Source organism: Lissotriton vulgaris, chromosome 1_1, assembly GCF_964263255.1.
Source record: "Lissotriton vulgaris chromosome 1_1, aLisVul1.2, whole genome shotgun sequence".
Lineage (NCBI taxonomy): Eukaryota > Metazoa > Chordata > Amphibia > Caudata > Salamandridae > Lissotriton > Lissotriton vulgaris.
Genome location: NC_141685.1, coordinates 1,082,261,168 through 1,082,279,738, shown reverse-complemented (window position 1 = coordinate 1,082,279,738; position 18,571 = coordinate 1,082,261,168). Strand labels below are relative to the sequence as shown.

The 18,571-nt window shown below is 43.7% G+C and overlaps 1 protein-coding gene across 1 annotated transcript in view; it reads right to left on the bottom strand.

Annotated features, from left to right (window-relative positions):
* Window positions 1–879: 879 nt before the first annotated feature.
* LOC147748620 (uncharacterized) overlaps window positions 880–18,571 on the bottom strand; it is a 38,829-nt gene continuing 21,137 nt past the window's right edge. The window contains exons 4-5 of the mRNA XM_086963419.1: window positions 11,622–11,788; window positions 880–1,924 (exon numbers count right to left, since the gene is read on the bottom strand). Coding sequence (XP_086819545.1) covers window positions 1,787–1,924; window positions 11,622–11,788 — 305 coding nt within the window. The 3' untranslated portion in view covers window positions 880–1,786. The remainder of the gene's footprint in view (window positions 1,925–11,621; window positions 11,789–18,571) is intronic.

Here is an 18,571-nt window from a genome sequence, read left to right as displayed (position 1 = left end):
AATAGGCAGTGGTTGATACATACACAAACACACAACCACACCCGCACACTCAAACACATGAGAAATCCTTGTTATCGAGTAATGTGGCACTTGCATTAGTACCCATGGGTAGAGCAGATGAGGTCATATGTGATTCATTTGGGATTGTCATGCACGAGCACATGTTGATGCTGACTTGAAATAATTTCAACAGGGGGTGGTGATGGACAGAGTTTCTGAATTAAGCAGAATACTCTCACCCAGTCAAGAGATCAGGGCTTAATCCAACACCGTTTTTTAGCTCACTACACCATCCCAGCTCAGAACCTGGCTATATGCAAATTAGTCTGTCCCTGGCCCAGTGTATCATGGGAACAGGGCAAACCAAACTACCAAGCCAATTCTTTCACTGGGAATGTCTGAACTGGGGTGGCAGAGTGGGCTAAAGAACGGTGATGGATTAAACCCAGATCTTTTTACTGGGTGTGAGTGTTTGATTGATTCAGATGCTCCGTCCATCACCACCCCGTTTTGTACCGCTTTTGGCCGCCATAAGTGTCGCAGGGTATGCTCAGACGTGAGTCCCTTGCTCACTTTGCCACTGGATTCAAGCAAGCCGGGCTGAAGACGGCTGGAATGCCAGAAACCGGTCCTCGGAAGCTTGTTTCCGGTCCAGGGAAGACATGGCTTGGCAGTTCGGGCTGTACTGTTCCCATGAGGCACAGGGTCAGACTGATTTGCATATAGCCATGTCTGAACTGGGGTGGCAGAGTGGGCTAAAGAACGGTGATGGATTAAATCCAGATCTTTTGACTGGGTGTGAGTGTTTGATTGATTCAGATGCTCCGTCCATCACCACCCCCTTTTGTACCGCTTGAAATAATTTCAGGCCCTAAAAAGTGAGCAAAGAAAAACTTTATTTTGATTTAAAGTGGAAATTAAGATAGCAGGCAGCAGGCTACAGCTTCACTGCAGTTCCAGAAGCAGCGAATATGTCCTATAATAAACCCCAAGGTAGCAGAGATGGCTCTGTCAAGCAGTGAGGCCTTTCGTGGCCCCCTGAGAGCTGGTGCCACCAGAGCAGGCCTGTTTAAGTAGCTGATCAATGGTTTCTTTTTCAGGGCAATGCAAAATGATGCAAAGCTTTTGTGAAAGAACTTTCGGAAAAATTAAGTGAAACTACAAATACATTTCTGAAAATGCACTTTGGAGTATCTTGACTGAAAATTGAACACGGTGGTGTACCTTACATTCAAAATTGGGTTGCAATGCCAGCAAGGGAACTGCCTGAGGAGGAAAGGCCTCATGTGAAACATTATCTGCTCGAAACAGTCTCCCATGACACTTTCTTCTGCTCGCCCAGTCTCCTGTGGCACAAAAGTGTGTTGGAAAAAAATGACACTCACATCATTCTTGATATTTTGCATACTGAGAAATTCCACAAACTACATGAGAGTAACAAACGATCCCCATGGGACTATTCTTTTTGATGGAAGTTCAGTCAGATTCACCCTGGAATGATTTCTTGGAAGAGGATATCCTGTTGAGTGGGACGTCCACCTTCACTGCTGTTCAGCTTCACAGATTGAACGATTCACCTCTTGGATTGACTAACTGGCTGGAGGAGGGTGGTTTGTGATGTTCTTGGCAGAGTGGTGTTTTATAGACGAGATGAACAGTTCTTGATTGCCATTGGTCTTAGTGGAGGTTCGGGTTTGCTAATCTATTAACATTTTTATCGTCCCTGCGTTGTGCAACTGCTGTGGAAGCCATTGTTAGGATAATGCACCGCTAAAAAGGTCCTTTACTATTGCTTCATACTATGGGACAATTCCACCAGCATTGCGATGTAAAATGGGCAGATGACTCCAAGTGTGATCTTTGATTCTTTTATGTCGTCCAGCTTTTTCAAGAAAGCCTTTGTTCTTTCTGGGTCTTTTGATTGCTGCAAGAAAAGAGAAAGCACTCATGAGGCACAGAGGGGACTCTAGATATGAACAGGAGCAGAGAAGAGACTGTACATGGGTCTCAGGGCACCAAGGTGACCTCTAGCGCTTATAGGGTGGGTCTGAGGAGACCTTTTATGTATGTGCACAGGATCACGAGGAGACATTACAAATGTGTACAGGAGCACGAGGAGACCATATATTTAAAGAAGCACAGAGCAGACCATAGCTATCTATCTATCTATCTATCTATCTATCTATCTATCTATCTATCTATCTATCTATCTATCTATCTATCTATCTATCTATCTATCTATCTATCTATCTATCTATCTATTTATTTTATTTTATTGGATTTGTATTGCGCTCAGCTACCCTCAATGGGTTTCCCGGCGCCAGGGACAGACTGAAGAAAGAAAACAAGCAAGTGCAAAAAAGAGATCACGAAATGAGGAGATCAAAACAGAAAGGTCTTCAATTTTTTGCGAAACGCCAGAAGATTAGTTTCTGTTTTTAACGCCAACGGAAGAGCGTTCCACATCTTCGGTCCAAGATATGCGAACAAGCGACCTCCCATTTTAGCCAGTCGGATTCTTGGAATGAAAAGATTGCCATTATTAGATGACCTCAAAATCTGCTAAATGTATTTACACCAAATAATAAAAAGGGTTCTTTCTGGACCAAGAGCTAACTTTCTGCCAAATTGTATGTTATTCTGTCCAGTGGTTCGGGCTGTAGTCGTGTCTAAAACCTCTACCAAAGTTAGCATGGGACAAGCACTTTCTTTTTTTACCTCCCCCTGCTCTCATCCTCCACTTGACGGATCGCTCAGAAACATTCCATGTGCAACAAGGATCACTGGCAAATTTTGTGAAGATTGGCGCCAAAGATATAAGCAATTCAAAAAACGCTTTTCCTATGGAAACATGGTCCTAACTATAACTACCTACTAGAGACCACCAGTAGGTGATATATATCAAGTTCCACCTATTGATTTCTCTGACTCCAGAGCCCACCCAATTCCCAGCCCAGTTATCAAGTAGAGTTCCAAACACAGTCTGCGTGAGGTATACCAAGGAAGCTCCTACTTTGATTCCCAGGGAGTAACATACTCAGGGATGCAGTAATTTGACTTTACACTAGTTACTTCTGATAGTGAGTCTAATATCCAAAGAGTGCCTCATGATTCTACCCCTTCCTTTCCTCTCTGTCATCAACTGGGCTATGTAATGTATGAACAGAGCCTTGGATAACATGGGCAATGTTTTGGATATTATATTTTCCCTTTTGAAAAGGGACCCAGCCTACATCCTCTTAGCTATGACCAATAGTGACATTGTGTTTAAAGTTGTTGTTTTTGAGATTTGTGATGCGAGGGGCTGCCTATACGTCCCATTATCAAATCCATCTCCTCGTTCTTTAACTTTAGTCTTTCTAATTGAATTCTCTTGGTTGGAGCTGGACATCTGACTAGCTACTCCATATTTCAGGCAATATCGTGAGGTTCCTGCATGAATGGAAATAATGATTTCTGGAATTAAGAGCTAGATTTTGGCAATTCCACTACACCGTCCTGAATATTTTATTGTATAAACCTGAACTTTACCCTGATATCCCTAACTCACTGCTGAAGAGGTTATCTGTGAAGCAAAAACTTCTCATAGCATGGCGACAACATGAACCTCTGCCAAGGAACTGCTTTCCCCAAACTATAGACTGTGGTGGTAGTTGAAAGGCAGTCTAGTGTAGACACTGTGGAGGAGATACAGTGGACCTGAATATTAATGAGCCATTCCTGACTTTTCTTAATGAACAAACTGCTATGCTCTAGTAAAAAACATTTTACTCTTATGCAGGGCAAAATTTATTATTTATCTAATTATTTTCACATTATATACAGCGCGAACTTGGCCTGAGGGCATCAGAGCACTTTACAGGGTTTGTATATATATAGAGACTACAGGAGATATAAAACAGTAAGATGCATACAGGGGATGAAATACACATAGGAAGCATACAATAATGTGCAATAATAACCAAATTATATTGCACAAACTAAGCCTGAGGGCAGCAGAGCGATTCGCAAGGGTTGCATATACAGCGGCTACAGGCGATATAAAACAGTAAGATGCATACAGGGGATATAATAATGGTAGGAAGCATACAGTAATGTGCAATAAAAAACACATTTTATAGCAGGAATTGGGCCCGAAAGTATCAGAGTGACCACAGGAGATATAAAACAGTGGGATGCATACAGGGGATGTAATATAAGTAGGAAGCATACAGTTATGCACAATAAAAACTATTTATATAGCGCAAACTAGCCAGAGAGCATAACTAGGGTTGTGTATACAGCAACTGCAGGGTATATAAACCAGTAGGATGGAGATATACTGATATATTTTACACATAATACAAGGCTCAAATATACAGTAGGAATACAGGAGAGCATTATCACTGCGGTTCTGAGGTAGTTACAGGAGATTGAGGCATGGGCTACATTGGAATCTTAGGTTTGGATGGACAGTTTGTTCAAAAGTCGGGCTGAGAGCTGGGCGGAAAGAATTGATTTAGGAGGGAGGGTTTAGGTATTTGTTGAGAAGAGATAATTTGAGAATTTTCCTGAAGTGTAGGTAAGATTGGTTGTCACAGTTCTTTTGGAAGGGCATTCCGAATTCTGGGAGCTTTCCCTGAGAAGGGGTGGGTGCGACATTTCTTAGTCCTGAATTTAGGGGGAATCAAGAGAAGGGTCTTAGAGCTTTGAAGGAGTCTGTTTTGGTCGCCCTTGACAGTTTGTTGGTGAAGTAGGCTGGTTTTCCAGAGTAGAGTGCTTTGTAGTTTATGCAGGCTGTTTTAAATATGCTTCTCACTTCAGTTGGTAGCCAATTGAGTTTCTTGAGTGTGAGAATAATGTGGTCATATCGTTTCTCTCCAGAGAGCAGTCTGGCTGCTATGTTGAGTGTGGACTTCATTGGTAAGAAGTGCAATTTTGCAGTGCAAGTGATCGTTGCATTGCCCTAGTCCAGTTTGAAGAGGACTAGGGATATTGTTAAAGTCTTCAGGTCTTCAAGGGGAATAAATGATTAGAATTTTTTAGGTGTTTAAGTGTGTAAAGGCACTTTTTGCTGAGGAGTTGATGGGGTCTTTCATGTTCAGGTTTCTGTCAAGAGCGATCCCAAGGGATTTAACAGAGTTGGAGATAGATCGTTTACAGTTTAGTGCAGTTAGGTTGCCGAGCCAGTTATGGATAGGGCAAGGGCTAGCGTTAGGCTGGATGAGGAGAAGTTCAATTTTGTTGGGGTTGAGCTTTAGGTGGTTGTTGGTCAGCCACGTTTGTATCTGGGAGAGAGTGTTATTTTAGGAGTGACAAGATTTTAATGTAGATTTGGGAGTCTTCAGCCTAAAGGTGGTAGGCAGTCCTGGCTTACTTTAGGATCAGTGCAAGGGGTTCCATGTAGATGCTGAACATGGCAGAGGATAGGATTGAGCCTTGGGGAACTCCATGGTTGAATAGTGCTGTTGATAATGTGGAATTATTTATTTTGATTAGGTGAGATCTTTCGCTCAGGCATGATGCATACCATTGCAGGACAGTACCATTGATGCCACCATGTTGTGAGAGGGTGTTTATAAGAATGTTCTGGTTGATAGCATCAAAGGCCAAGCAGATGTTCTAGAGGATTAGGAGACAGCACCATCATTGCAGGATTTGTGTAGATCATCCGTGATGTTCAGGATTGAGGTCCCGGTACCTCAGCCTTTACTGAAAACAGATTAGAAGGTGTCACGGTAGGTTGTATTTTTCAATGTGGGTGTTCAGCTGGGAGAGTATGCATTTGTCTATGATTTTGGCAAGGAAAGGGAGGTTGGTCATAGCCTGTTGTTATTGAGGTCATTGGGGTTGACGGCTGGCTTTTTGAGGAAGGGCTGATTAGGCAGGGTTTAAGAGAAGCTGGCATGAAGCAACTTGATAACTCCCGACAACATTAGTCGAAGTTGGAGTGATGATGTGTCTGAGATTTTTGACAAGAGAGGAACAGAGGCAGGTGGTCAGCTTCAGGCATATTATTTTGAGGACTTCCTTTTCAGAGATGTTTTCAAACTTAAACCATGTTGCATTGTTTTTTAGATGTAGGTGATTGGTGATGGTGTACCGGTTTTCTGAGGGTGTGGGTTTGGGAGGGCCATCTTCAGTTGCTGATGAGGTGGGGTCATATCTTTGGAAGAGGGGTCAGCTCTTGTAGGTGGAGATAAGGTGAGAAGGTCCAGCAAGAGTTCAATTTTTGTTATTTTGTTTAAAAATAATTTGGTGAACTCTTCACAGCGCCCAATGAAGTTATCAATAGACTGTTGTAGGATAGAGGAGGTTTGATGTTTGATGATATTGAAAAGGTAGTTAGGTCTGTTTCTGGAATGATCCAGTTGGGTTTGGAAAAAAGATGATTTTTCTCAGTAGACGTGTTTTTTGTATTTTGAGCGTTCTGCTCTGAGGAGCGAGAGATGAGCTAGTGAGAGTTGTTTTCTCCAGTTTCTTTCAGTCAATATGAGTTGTCGTCTATCTTTGTTTAGGTCTGTGTTGAACCAGAATCTGGAAGGGATATTTCTTGATTTCTTTAGTTTTAGGGTGGCAATGGTGTCAAGGAGTTCTGTAATTTTTGTGTTCTAATGGGAGGTGAGGTCATCAGCGGTGGTAAGTTCAGGAGAAGGGAGAATTTGGGAGCTGATTAGGCATTCTAGCTCTGAATGCTGGATTTGGTGTACGTTCCTCACCCAGTGTTTCTGACAATGGGTTTGGTTGGGGAGCTTGGCCTGGTTGAGGTCGAAGAGAATTAGGTGATAATCAGTCCAGTCAAGGGGAACGATGAAGTGGCGGCATAAGCCACAAAGGTTGGAGATGATTGCGTCGAGGGTAGAGCCTTTACTGTAGGTATGTATTTTGCACTGTTGAATGATACTTTTGATTTAATGAGGGCGGATAGGGCTTGTACTGTAATGTTGTTGGCATCATTCAAGTACAGATTCAGGTCTTCTAGTATAATGTCTGTGGAATTATTCATGGAGTTTAGTGTTATATGGTCTGTTAGCTATTCAAGAAATAGAAGCTTTTTATCTGAGGGGTGATAGACGGTGTCGAGTTTGCTGGGGATGGAGTCTTTGGATGGGAGATCAACTCCTACATATTCAAAAGTTGAGTAGTCGATTGCGTGGAAAGGTTTTATGCTGAGGTTCTTGCTGTGTATGATAACTAATCCACCACCGGAATGGTCTTTCCAGTCACAACGAATAATTGAAAAGCCTGGTGGGGTGACAAGGTCAATCATGGCTGATGAGTGATCGTTTAGCCAGGCTTCAATCAGGAAACATGTTGATTTTGTGTAGAAGTAGGGTTTCCGCTATTTCAGTGGCGCGCTTGGCTGCTGAATGACAGTTTAGAAGAATGGCATTTCGTTTGTTTGAGGAATTTGGATCGCCATGTGTGAGTTGGATTGATGTGAGATGGGCTGGTGGCCTGGGGGGGGGGGGGGGGGGTAATGGAGAGAGGACTCCTGTTTGTGCCAAGGGTGACCAGGATCTGGTAGTAGGAGCTTTGACCGGGGGTATTTGTGTATGAGTTTCTCAGTATTTCCGCTTCAAGTTGTGACAAGCCACACATGGCACGTCTGGGTTTAAGATAGTATTGGTCGAAAGGGATAGTTGCCCAGATGAGGGAGCAGGAGGTGTCGGTTGCCCATGTGGTAGAGCATGAGGTGCTAGTGGCAGACAGTTTGCTTGGCGTGAATGAGTGCTTATGAAATGAGTTGGGGTAGGTCTTGGTGTGCTTGTGTAGCGAGGTGATTTTTCCAGTATGATGTTGATTTTGAGGTCTAGTTGGTTGTTTGTGGTGATCAGTTGGGATGCCATAGGCTCTAGGGGAGAGAGTAAGATAGACTGGTGGTCAATGCGGGATGGAGTAGGTGTGTCAGTGTGATGTGGTTGTGGCCTACGTGAGTTCCAGAGTAGTATTTTATTGAGTTAGAGTAGGGGAGATGGGACTTGACGCGGACCGAGGAGGCTCTTATAATGTGCTCAGAGATTCAAGGGGAGTGAGGGAATTAGAAGATGGGTGTGAGGGGAGGTCAGAGCAGGATTGGGGAGGTGAGGGGTGGCAGGTTTGGTCGCAGTGGGAGAGGGAGTGAGGGTATGATCCGCAATGGTGAGAGGTAAGGTGGGCTTAAGGGCGGAGGGCATGGTGTAGCGGAGGATGGAAAAGGGGCGGTCAAAGATGGAGAGATTGTCTTTAGTCACTTAGATTAGGATGTTTCCATTTCCATAGATGTATATTGCCAGTTCACAGCTAAACTTTTGGGATGGGTATATGGTAAGTTTGGATCCATATGGGATGTTTATGGTGTTTGTTATGTGAAGGTGCTGTAAAAAGCTGTCACTCCATTTGGCCATTTGTTTAGTGAAGACAATGAGGTCTGTTATAAGGCCTCCCTGTGTTGCGCCGTGGTAGATGTTTCTTATTAGTGTTTCTGGGTATTCTTTGAGGAGTTTAAGTTTGTAGATTTTCACGGCCTGTTTGGAGAGATTAGGCGGAAATTTGATGCAATGGAAATTGAGACCATTTCTTTCCATGGTGGAGCTGAGGCGGCATATATGGGTGCAGGGGTGTTATGTGTCGCCAAAGAAGGAGTGGCCTTTGGGTGGAGCTCCGAACAGTGGCTACAGCATACCACTTTGTGTGCTTGAAACACATACTTGGTGTAGGGGCGGGGTTGGGAGCAATGTCCTAAAGTAGAGTCTGGGGATGTTAAGTAGTTATTGTTGTGTGGGTGTATATGGAGTGTCCAGTGTGGATGTTTGGTTTGAATAAATGCGGGAGATAATTATCCTAATGCTCCTCTGGCCAGGCTGCAAGAAATGTGCTGTTGTACAGGGAGTTACCAAGACACTGCTGAAAAGGGCAGGACCAATAGTGGCTAAGCAGTCAAATATTCCTAATGTGAGCCAAACCAGGAACCCCGCATTGGAGGTTTATATTGTCAGGAAGGGACCAACCCAGGCCATGAATAAGTGACTGAGACATGGGTAATTAATGCAAGAAAATTGCGTTCAAAGGCCATGAGGACTCTGAAGAAGTTCATCAGTTGCAGGGATTATATGAGGGAAGGCGCCATAACAAATGTTGCAACTAGGTGTAGCCCCAAGGCCGAGGATAGTCTTCTTTTTCTTGCTCTGCTTGGAGCGAAATGGGCTGGGTGGGGACGGGGGGAGTGTTTTTTTAGTATTTGGAAACATTTGTAGAGGGTTAGAGCTGCCTGTGGACAAAGAGAGCAAGTGGCATGGTAGAGGCCATAACACAAAATGGCCGTTGTCAGGGAAGGGTAGCCCCATTTCCAAAGATAGTCTTCTTTTTGTTGACCTGTATGGAGAGAAATCGGCTGGTTTGGGGATGGAGTCCTTTTTTAGTATTTGGAAAAGTTTGTAGAGGGTTAGAGGTTGCCTGTGGACAAAGAGAGCAAGTGGCATGTTAGAGACCAGTACCCAAAATGGCCATTGTCAGTGGACACACTAGGCCTGCTCAAAGGTAAGGATTCCAAAGGCTGCGGTTGACGGTTGTCAGAGGACACACTAGGCCTGCTCACAGGTAAGGATTCCAAAGGCTGCGGTTGTCTCAACTAGTTTCACGATTGCAGGTAGGATGCTGAGTATGCAGCAAAGATCACAAAGAACAGAATTAACAGTATTTCAAGGGAGGTTGTAAACCTGAGCAACCGGGGCTTGCCTGGATACGCTCCGCCCCCTCAAGGGGCGTGAGTAAATAGGTGGGCTAGTGGTCCACAGGATGGAATGGGTAATCCCCCAAAATGGTTAGCACCGATTGGTTAGGCCACGGTGCAAATTGGCTCTTCCGGTGGGCAGGGCAGCATAGGGGCTGCCTGCCCTTGGATCGCCCGTAAATTGACCCATCATGTTGGCATATTTCTTATGCAAAACAAACCTGCAGCAATGTTTTCTCCAACAACCAATGTGTCTTGTGTGTTCTTTATTGTGGTATTGCTGTGTTTACGGGAGGGGTGTGTTGCCGATATTGTCACTAAGCGGTGCATCGACCCTGCAGCCACAGCATAGTTCAGGCAGGACCCGCTCACTGCTACCCCTTACGTGCAAGAACCTGTAGCTACTGTGCATGGAGAGAAGTGGTGATGGATGGCAGATAGTCCCTCAGGTAAGGTTGAATGGCAGAATCAGTGACTGGTGAGGGTCCCCTCACTGATTGCCTCCAAGATGCCGGCGGGCACCTTCCTCCAGAGCTGATCGACCCCAGAACACGGGCTAGCAGAGGGTGTCTCCCTCCACAGAAACTTCTGCAGTCAGGCATGCAAGAACAGCATTAGTGAGGCAAGATCGGCTTACTGCTACCAGGATCCGTGCCAAGCTCTCTCTCCTCGAGCTCGGGTTGGGCAGAGTTGGGATGGGCGTCATGAGGGAACTGGTCCAGGGAAGAGGAAAAACGGGTGTTGCTCGGACCGCAGTATCTTCCATATGTTGCTTTGCGACAGGTAGTAGTGACACCATCACGGTAGGGCATAAGAGGCTGGAATCTGCAGGGATTTATACTAAAAAGGGATCCCAAGCCAGACATCCTCTTAGAGGCAAGATCTTCCGGTGGCCATCTTTGATCATTGGCAGTGGAATCAAGGTGCACCCCCTTGCTGAGGCCCAACTAGGCTGTAATCTATTTGGGGTTACTTGTGTCCTTGTTCAGAGGGATGGGGTATTCCATTTCAAGCTAGACTGTTACTATGGAGTAGAACTAAGGCTGTTTTACACATGATTACTGCACTTCTGGAATGGCGACGTGAGCAATAAAGTGATGGATTGAAATACATACTGAACGATTTCACAGAGGCTTTTGGTAGCATTCCATCCATCACCCTTTTTGTTTTTACATGATGCAATGAGTATGGCCTGAATTGGGTTCTGTGCTTTCTGTACCATAGGATCCAGGCTGCACCTCACTGATGAAGCCTAAAAAGGTGGAAAACCACCTGGAGTTGGTTGTGTTCACATTCAGAGGGGGCTTGGCCTGGAAGTTGAAACTTGCCTGTTTCTTCTGGAGCACTACCGAACTTGTCTGCAGTCGCCCCGTGGAGAAAATAACGATGGACTAATATTCGGCGACTGCCAGTGGCTCGGACATTTGGACGCATCCCCCACATCACCTTTTGTTGCATTAACAGAATAATAAATAACTTTATAACATTTTCTTTTACACTCCAACATTTACCAGATGTCTTGAAAAAAGTGACAGTTGGCAAATATTTGTAATTTGTTTAAGAAGTTGGAATTGTTAATTAAATATTATAAAATGTATGAATTTGGTAAAATACCATTTAGAATTTAGAATTAAAAATATTTTTTAAAGCATGAAGGATTTAAAAGCCGCAGGAATTATGAACTAAAAGTTAGGAGCTGTATTAAGGAGCTTAAAAACATTTAAATTGCAAATCGAAAAATTATAAAAACAGAAAAGAGTTTATGCATAAGTTGGGATTGTTTAATTGAAGTTGTAGAAAAGTATTAAGTGTTCTAGAAACAGTTGTTAATAAATTAGCTTTCACAAACAAATACGGAGCACATTATTGTGTCTAGAAAAAAAATGAATTGTTCAATAAAAAGTTAGATAAACTATTAAGCAGTTCTCACCTTCATCATGTCTCCAAACTGTTCCTCCACCAATGTATGCAGCTTTTCCTTGGACATGTAACGCTGCCCCTGGTCATCAGTTTCCGTGCAATGTTCATTGAACGTAGCGATAATTTTCATTCCACAAGAGGAGAGTACTGTTCCTGCCGGCGGTGAATCCTTCGGAACTAAATGAGAAAAAGTCTCATTTATTGCCCTCTTCCATGTTAGAACCTTCGTAGTTCCCATCACACGTCATACTTCATTTGCCTTTGCCCTATAGCAATCCGCTTTACCTTAAAATCAGATACATCAGTGGCCTCTCTCCTGTCTTTGCCTGTTAAGTTCACACACCCTTTTAAATCTCCCTTCCCTTTGTCCCTTCCTTCGGACGCCTCTGGGTGTCTCATGTATTTGCCTGTTTCTTGATACTCCAGCTCTGAATGAAGGAAAGATGGTGCTTTTTACCAGGGCCATAGTTCTAGCAGTCAACCATGCCTCCACAAATCTCTACCCCATTTTAGGGAACAGATCACCGTAGCACTGTTGACGTTCTTTCCGTGTCTCAAGCTATTTACATGTACAAGACACGCATGGAAGGGCAAAAATTGTTTTCAAATATTTAATTTTGATTTAATTGTAATTTTAATTTTTAAAGTTTTGTATAGCGCAATCAAATATAAATTGGAAGCATTGATTCCTGTGCTTCTAGTGAGTGTGTGCGCTATGCCTGATGCTTTTGCCATATGGAAGATTGGTGTGAGTGCATTGATAAACCAAAGGGTCCTGCATCATTGATGTTTGAAGTACTATTTGAAGATGGATGCTTAGGGCTTCAAGCATGAAAGATTTTGAAGTCATATATTGAGCTAATTTCCTTCTTGCTTGGGAGCTTAAGGCCTAATTCCCTGGCACAAACAATCTGTCCATGATAAATGCCATGCTCTTCAAACGGTTGTAATGATATTGTCTGCCCTGGAGTCAATCAATTATGCTGGTTTCTTTAATTTCGTACAGCATTTGTCACAGTAGACTGTAGATGAGTCGGAAAAAATTTGCAAACTATGCTATTTTAAACTGCCTTGTCAAATATTGTATTGCCTTGATAGTACTTCAGCTTAAGTTTCTTTATACTGGTCCAGTGGATTGATGACTTGCATTGAAACCACCAACAGCTTGAAACACAGGACGTATTCGCTCCTTTGCATTTTCTCAACATGTATCTGACTTCGCTTTGTCTGCAAAATGCTTGGATGCTTTCTCCTCCACTGGGGAGTTAGGGGCATATTACCAACGTTTAGCGATATTTACCGCTAACGATGCTTAGCAACGAATTTTTTAACGCTAAGCATCGCCGGGAATTATCGCAGAGATAACTTGCTATTAGCAAGGTTTATCTCAGTAGTGATAAAAATCCTCACGCTAACTGCCAATTGAGAGATTATCTCTGGAAAACCAACGATAATCTCTCGAAGTTTGGTGTTAGCTTGATAATAGGGGCTAACAAACTTAGCCATGATATCCACCTTCCATAGGATATCATGGCTAAGTCAGGATAATACCAGGTGTAAAAAAAGCAGTGCTAACCGCGGTTATCGCTACTTTTTTTTATCACTAACAGGGTTAGCGAAATCCTTGATAATAGGAGAAATGTCGCTTAACAACATTTCTCCTATTATTTTTCTCTGGAACGCCCCCTTTGCATCTCATTAGAGATGCAAGGGGAAGCTTAGAGAAAAAGGGTGCTAACATGCGAATTTGCGTGTTAGCACCCTGTTGCTAATAGGGAGATAATTTTATCTCCGCTTTCTTGCCTTTTAAAGCCAAAAAAGCGGAGATAAATCCCTTGATAATATGCCCCATAGTTGTTCACTTCAGTCAGTTATGCCCTGGACACATTCCTTCTTGATAAGACACCAGTGGGTTTTCAAGGACCATGGATCTGATCAAGTATTGAAATGATAACTGATAAATGTGTACATATTTTACTAGGAAGTTAAAACTTAGCTCACCAGGGGCAAAGATCACCCTCTCACCTCACCATCTGAACTAAAGAAGCCCTTTTAGCCGGGATCTGCCTTCCAGCTCAGGCCGTATGCGCAGAACCCGCCAGGAGTGACATTTGGTGGTATTTGCTCATCTTGGTTCCGCAAAAAAAGGGCAGCAAGAAAGCTTTGTATATCCTGCAGGGGACTCTTACCATTGGTGAGAAGGCCCTTTTAGGATCTATTCATGCTTTACCTAAGAAAATGGAGGCAAATCTCACTAAAAGTGAGATGGCTTTTAATTCAGTGGAAGAGATATTGGAAAGCTTTACGGGCAGGGAGTTTGGTGTAGAGTGTGAGAAACAGGTTGCAAATAACAAAATCCAGAAGCTAGAAGACCAAGCATTGAGTGTAGATTCCATGTTGGTGAAGCCTGGCTGTGGGCAAGATGGAGGCTCATTTGCTAACCTCCGTGGGCAGGTCTAAAATGTAAGGGGCTAGAGACTAAGCACAATATACTGAAGCTACAGGAAATTGTTGGAGGTGGTGCTGACAAGAGGGTTGCTGACAAAGCACAAGGTGATCTACGAGGGGGTGCAGTCTCCCTGTGGTCAGTGATCTGAGACAGCAGCCGCCACGGCTGCTGATGAGAGTGGAGAATTCTTCTGACTTGTGGGATGAAGAATGGACGCATCGGCACGTGGTGTAAGAGACTCGCCCTGAGAATGTGGTGGTGCTGGGAAAACATGAACCGGTACCAAAGGGGGTGGTGATGGACGGAGCCTCTGAATCAATCAAACACTCACACCCAGTCAAAAGATCTGGGTTTAATCCATCCCCGTTCTTTAGCCCACTCTGCCACCCCAGTTCAGACATGGCTATATGCAAATCAGTCTGACCCTGTGCCTCATGGGAACAGTCCAGCCCGAACTGCCAAGCCATGTCTTCCCTGGACCGGAAACAAGCTTTTGAGGACCAGTTTCTGGCATTCCAGCCGTCTTCAGCCCGGCTTGCTTGAATCCAGTGGCAAAGTGAGCAAGGGACTAACGTCTGAGCATACCCTGCCACACTTATGGCGGCCAAAAGCGGTACAAAAGGGGGTGGTGATGGACGGAGCATCTGAATTAATCAAACACTCACACCCAGTCAAAGGATCTGGGTTTAATCCATCACCGTTCTTTAGCCCACTCTGCCACCCCAGTTCAGACATGGCTATATGCAAATCAGTCTGACCCTGTGCCTCATGGGAAAACATGAACCAACACACAATCCATGGGTGTCGATTCACCAAAATGCCAGGGGTAGCGGAACTGACTTCACATGGCCTTTAACCCCTATGTGAAATTACAAATAAAATTGCATCACATGACCTTGAATCTGGTGACATCATATGAATTGCCATCATGTGACCTCTGACCTGGAATTTTGTAGAAAGTGACATTACGTAACCTTTGGCCTGATGATATTACAGGTAGTGTTATCATGTGCTCTTTGATAACCCAGCCAACTTACTGTAGTGGGAGAACTCTGATCTTATTGCCATAGGGGGGCCCAGACAAGCTGGTATATGGCAGTGCAAGAAAGAGCTAGTGCAATTACAATGCACCCATCCTTTTTTCTTCCTTCTGAGGCTGTGACTCTGTGCCCATCTCTTTGCTCCCTTAAGATCTTGTCCCAGCATGAGCCCATTTCTGTGGTCTCTTAAGCCTCTAGCCTCTGCCATGTGTGTCTGTTTTCAAACCAAGCTCTTCCAGGTTCTGCCACCAATAAATCTTTCATTAATGAGTGTAATACAGTGCTACTCATCCCAATGTAGAATGTCAGAGTGCTTTACATCACAAATATATTATACAGAGACCAGTGAGTCATACAAGTATGTAAGTCAATGTCACAGAAATGTTACTTAATACAATTGTGGGCTACAAGGTGTAGAAGCCATACTGGTAGGCATGATATCTTAACCCCTTCGATGCGGATGACGAGCTCAGCTCGTCATCAGCCACGGGGGGCATGTGCGGATGACGAGCTGAGCTCGTCATCTTACGCGGCTTTTAGAAAAAAGCAGCGTAGGGGAAAAATAGCCGCCGCAGCGATGCGGCTAAGAGTGCTTGGTCTCGAGAAACAAAGGGGCGAATTAATGCGTTTTCATGAAGTGCAGTAAACAAAGTCTAAGGAGAGAGAACAACAGCGCTATATCTACTAAGATATGGTGCTGTTGCTCGCTCCTCTAGTGTTGGCGTACCTTGAGCCAACGCACACGCCCTTGCACGATAGTGCAAGGGTGTGTGCTTGATGTCAAGCATAGGTTTTTTCCTGGAAGGGTAGACCTCCAGCACAATATTGTATGCTGTGACAAAGTTTCCGACGTCACCACTTTCTAAGCGTGATGGACAGCGCAACACAATAGAATTTGTGAAGGTTTAGAGAAAATAAATCTGTTCTCCAACTTTACGCTTGTCTCAAGGAGGTGCAGTGTTTTTATGCAAATCTCTTTCTACCAAAGTTAGTAGATAGGGATTGGGTGAGATTAGTGTCAAAATCTGCCTCAGCATAGTGCTACTTTGTGTTACTTTATGGCCATTTTCCAATGCAATTCAGGATTTTCCCTGGAAAGTAAACCTCAAAACAACACTTTGCATCAGGTTTGCATCAATTTTATGACGCAAACCAATCACAAATTGTTTGCAAATCTGCACCATAACCTCAGGATGTGAAACATAACACAATATTTGGGGCGCCGTACTAATACTTTTATATTACTACGCAAAGTAACCCATGCCTTGCAATATGTATGCGGAGCTTTGCTGCAGCTCAATGTGCTATTTTAGAAGGATTGTAACTTATGAACTCCAAGCAGCAAAAGGATCTCTCTGACAAAAGCAGTAACCCACTGAGCTAGTTATATAAAACATAGTCCGTAACCTGCATGTTGCACGTGGTGCTTTACAGAGGAAACATTAACCATCGATGATACTTGATCATTAGTCAAAACTGTGGCTAGACAAATCGCAGATCTCTCCATCAAGTGCAATAACAACCAGAGATATCATGGCATTCTTATTATCCCCAGAAAAATGCCAGGAACACAAATATCTCTGTACGCTGCTCTGTTTTCACTTCAACCTATCGTACAAGGGGTGCCCCCTTTGCTTGGCACTCAGTGCAATCGTAGCAATGACGGAACTGCTGCTTAACCCCCATTTAAATGGTGTTAAGCGCATTGCTGCGGCGGTTATTTTTCCGCTGTGCGGCTTTTTTCTAAAAGCCGCGTTACATGACGAGCTCAGTTCGTCATCCGCACACGACCACCGTGGCTGATGACGAGCTGAGCTCGTCATCAGCAGCGAAGGGGTTAATATATCCTGAAATGTGCATAACCACTGGCCATTTTCCATCAAAACTCTCATTTTAATTTGGGGTTTGAGTTTAAAAGTGTGCCCAATCATGTGATTTAAAAACTTTTTTAATGTTCTGCTTTTGAATACCAGACAATTTGCATTACTAAAGCATACAAAGGTAGTGAGAACAGTACAAAGCTGACTAGTAGCCTCTCATAACGTTTAGCACGTTTAGACAAGGCTTGCATTATAATATATTGTACTCAGGAACTTTTAGTTTCACTCTTAACATGGTAACCATAGTTAGAAAAATGCCACCATGCAAATGCAATTGGGTAGAATGACACACATTGCTAATGATCTCATCTGTGACATGGGGCTATTTGGAAGTTCTTTGGGCATATTTAAATGCACTGATGTAGGGCTTTAATGTAGCCCCTGCGTGTCAATTGTGAAGATCTTTGGCTGCTCAACTTATCAACTAAGGAAAAGCAAAGAATGCCACTCTTACCTGCTGCTTACCTTTCCTTCCCTGTCTGAACTTTTTGCTGCTTGCCTCTAAGTAACACTGGAGAGTGGCGTGTTGTTCATTCTTCCCAGCTCTTGTGAAGTTAAGGTGGAATGTTTTTCAATATTTTGTGCTCCCGGCTGTCAAAAAAGTCAGCTGTGCCTATGGAGTTTGGACCTTGGGCACCTACTCTTCTAATATAATGCAGAAGCAGTAGCCATGCCATCTAGTCATTAAAAAAACAATGCACATGCATGGACTCCAGGCCTGATCATTTTCTTGTGCAGTGTAGCACCAGTAATGTGGGCCTACAGAGCGTAGTGTAGCTCCCGCCCTCATGCTTGATGGTGGGTGGGGTCAGAGGGGCCTGTTAGCGTATTGCCAGGAAACACCTCAGCAGGTCATTACAAATGGCAACAGTTTAACTTTTCCAGTTGAAACTGTTCACTGTTTCCCTCAAGCCCAGTTGCTTTCCTAAAACAGCAACTGCCTGAAACTAGAGTGGAAAATAAAAAGCTGCAATTTTTCGCAGTACCACTGCCTTTCAGACTCTCTAATGCCATGGTTCCCAAGAGCAATGCCAGGGAAAGCAAGACACAAAAAAGTTAAAACCAAGGGAGGAGAAATGTATTTTGAGGTGTGAACTTAATAATTTTCTGATCTCTTCATGTACCAGCTGTCAACCAAAAATTCTCAACCAATTTTGGCCACTCATGGCGTTAAGTGATCACCACTATAGTGTAGTATCGGGCAACGTCATCATTGTATTTCACACCTAGGTACTCACTTCCCTAGGTGAGTACCGCCTCCTCTCGTGGAAAAGTACCGGTGGGATCCGCAAGGGTGAAAAAAGTTAAATTATCTCCTGTATCTAAAACTTTGTGTTTAATATGGGGTGCAATACACAGGGGTAACATTAAAAATTGTTCTGATGTTTATCGGATGTGTAAATTATCCTTGACATCGCTCGTTTTTGGTCACCATGTTTCAGCCCTTGTTGCCCAGAAAAGGGTACAGTCCTTTGTCAGGAGCAGTGTTGGAGATCAACAGATCTATTTTTGTGACCTGTAAGTGTTTTACTCAAGTGTCTTCACACTGGTCATTTTATCAATAGTAATAGCGGCTTTCATTGAGCCATTA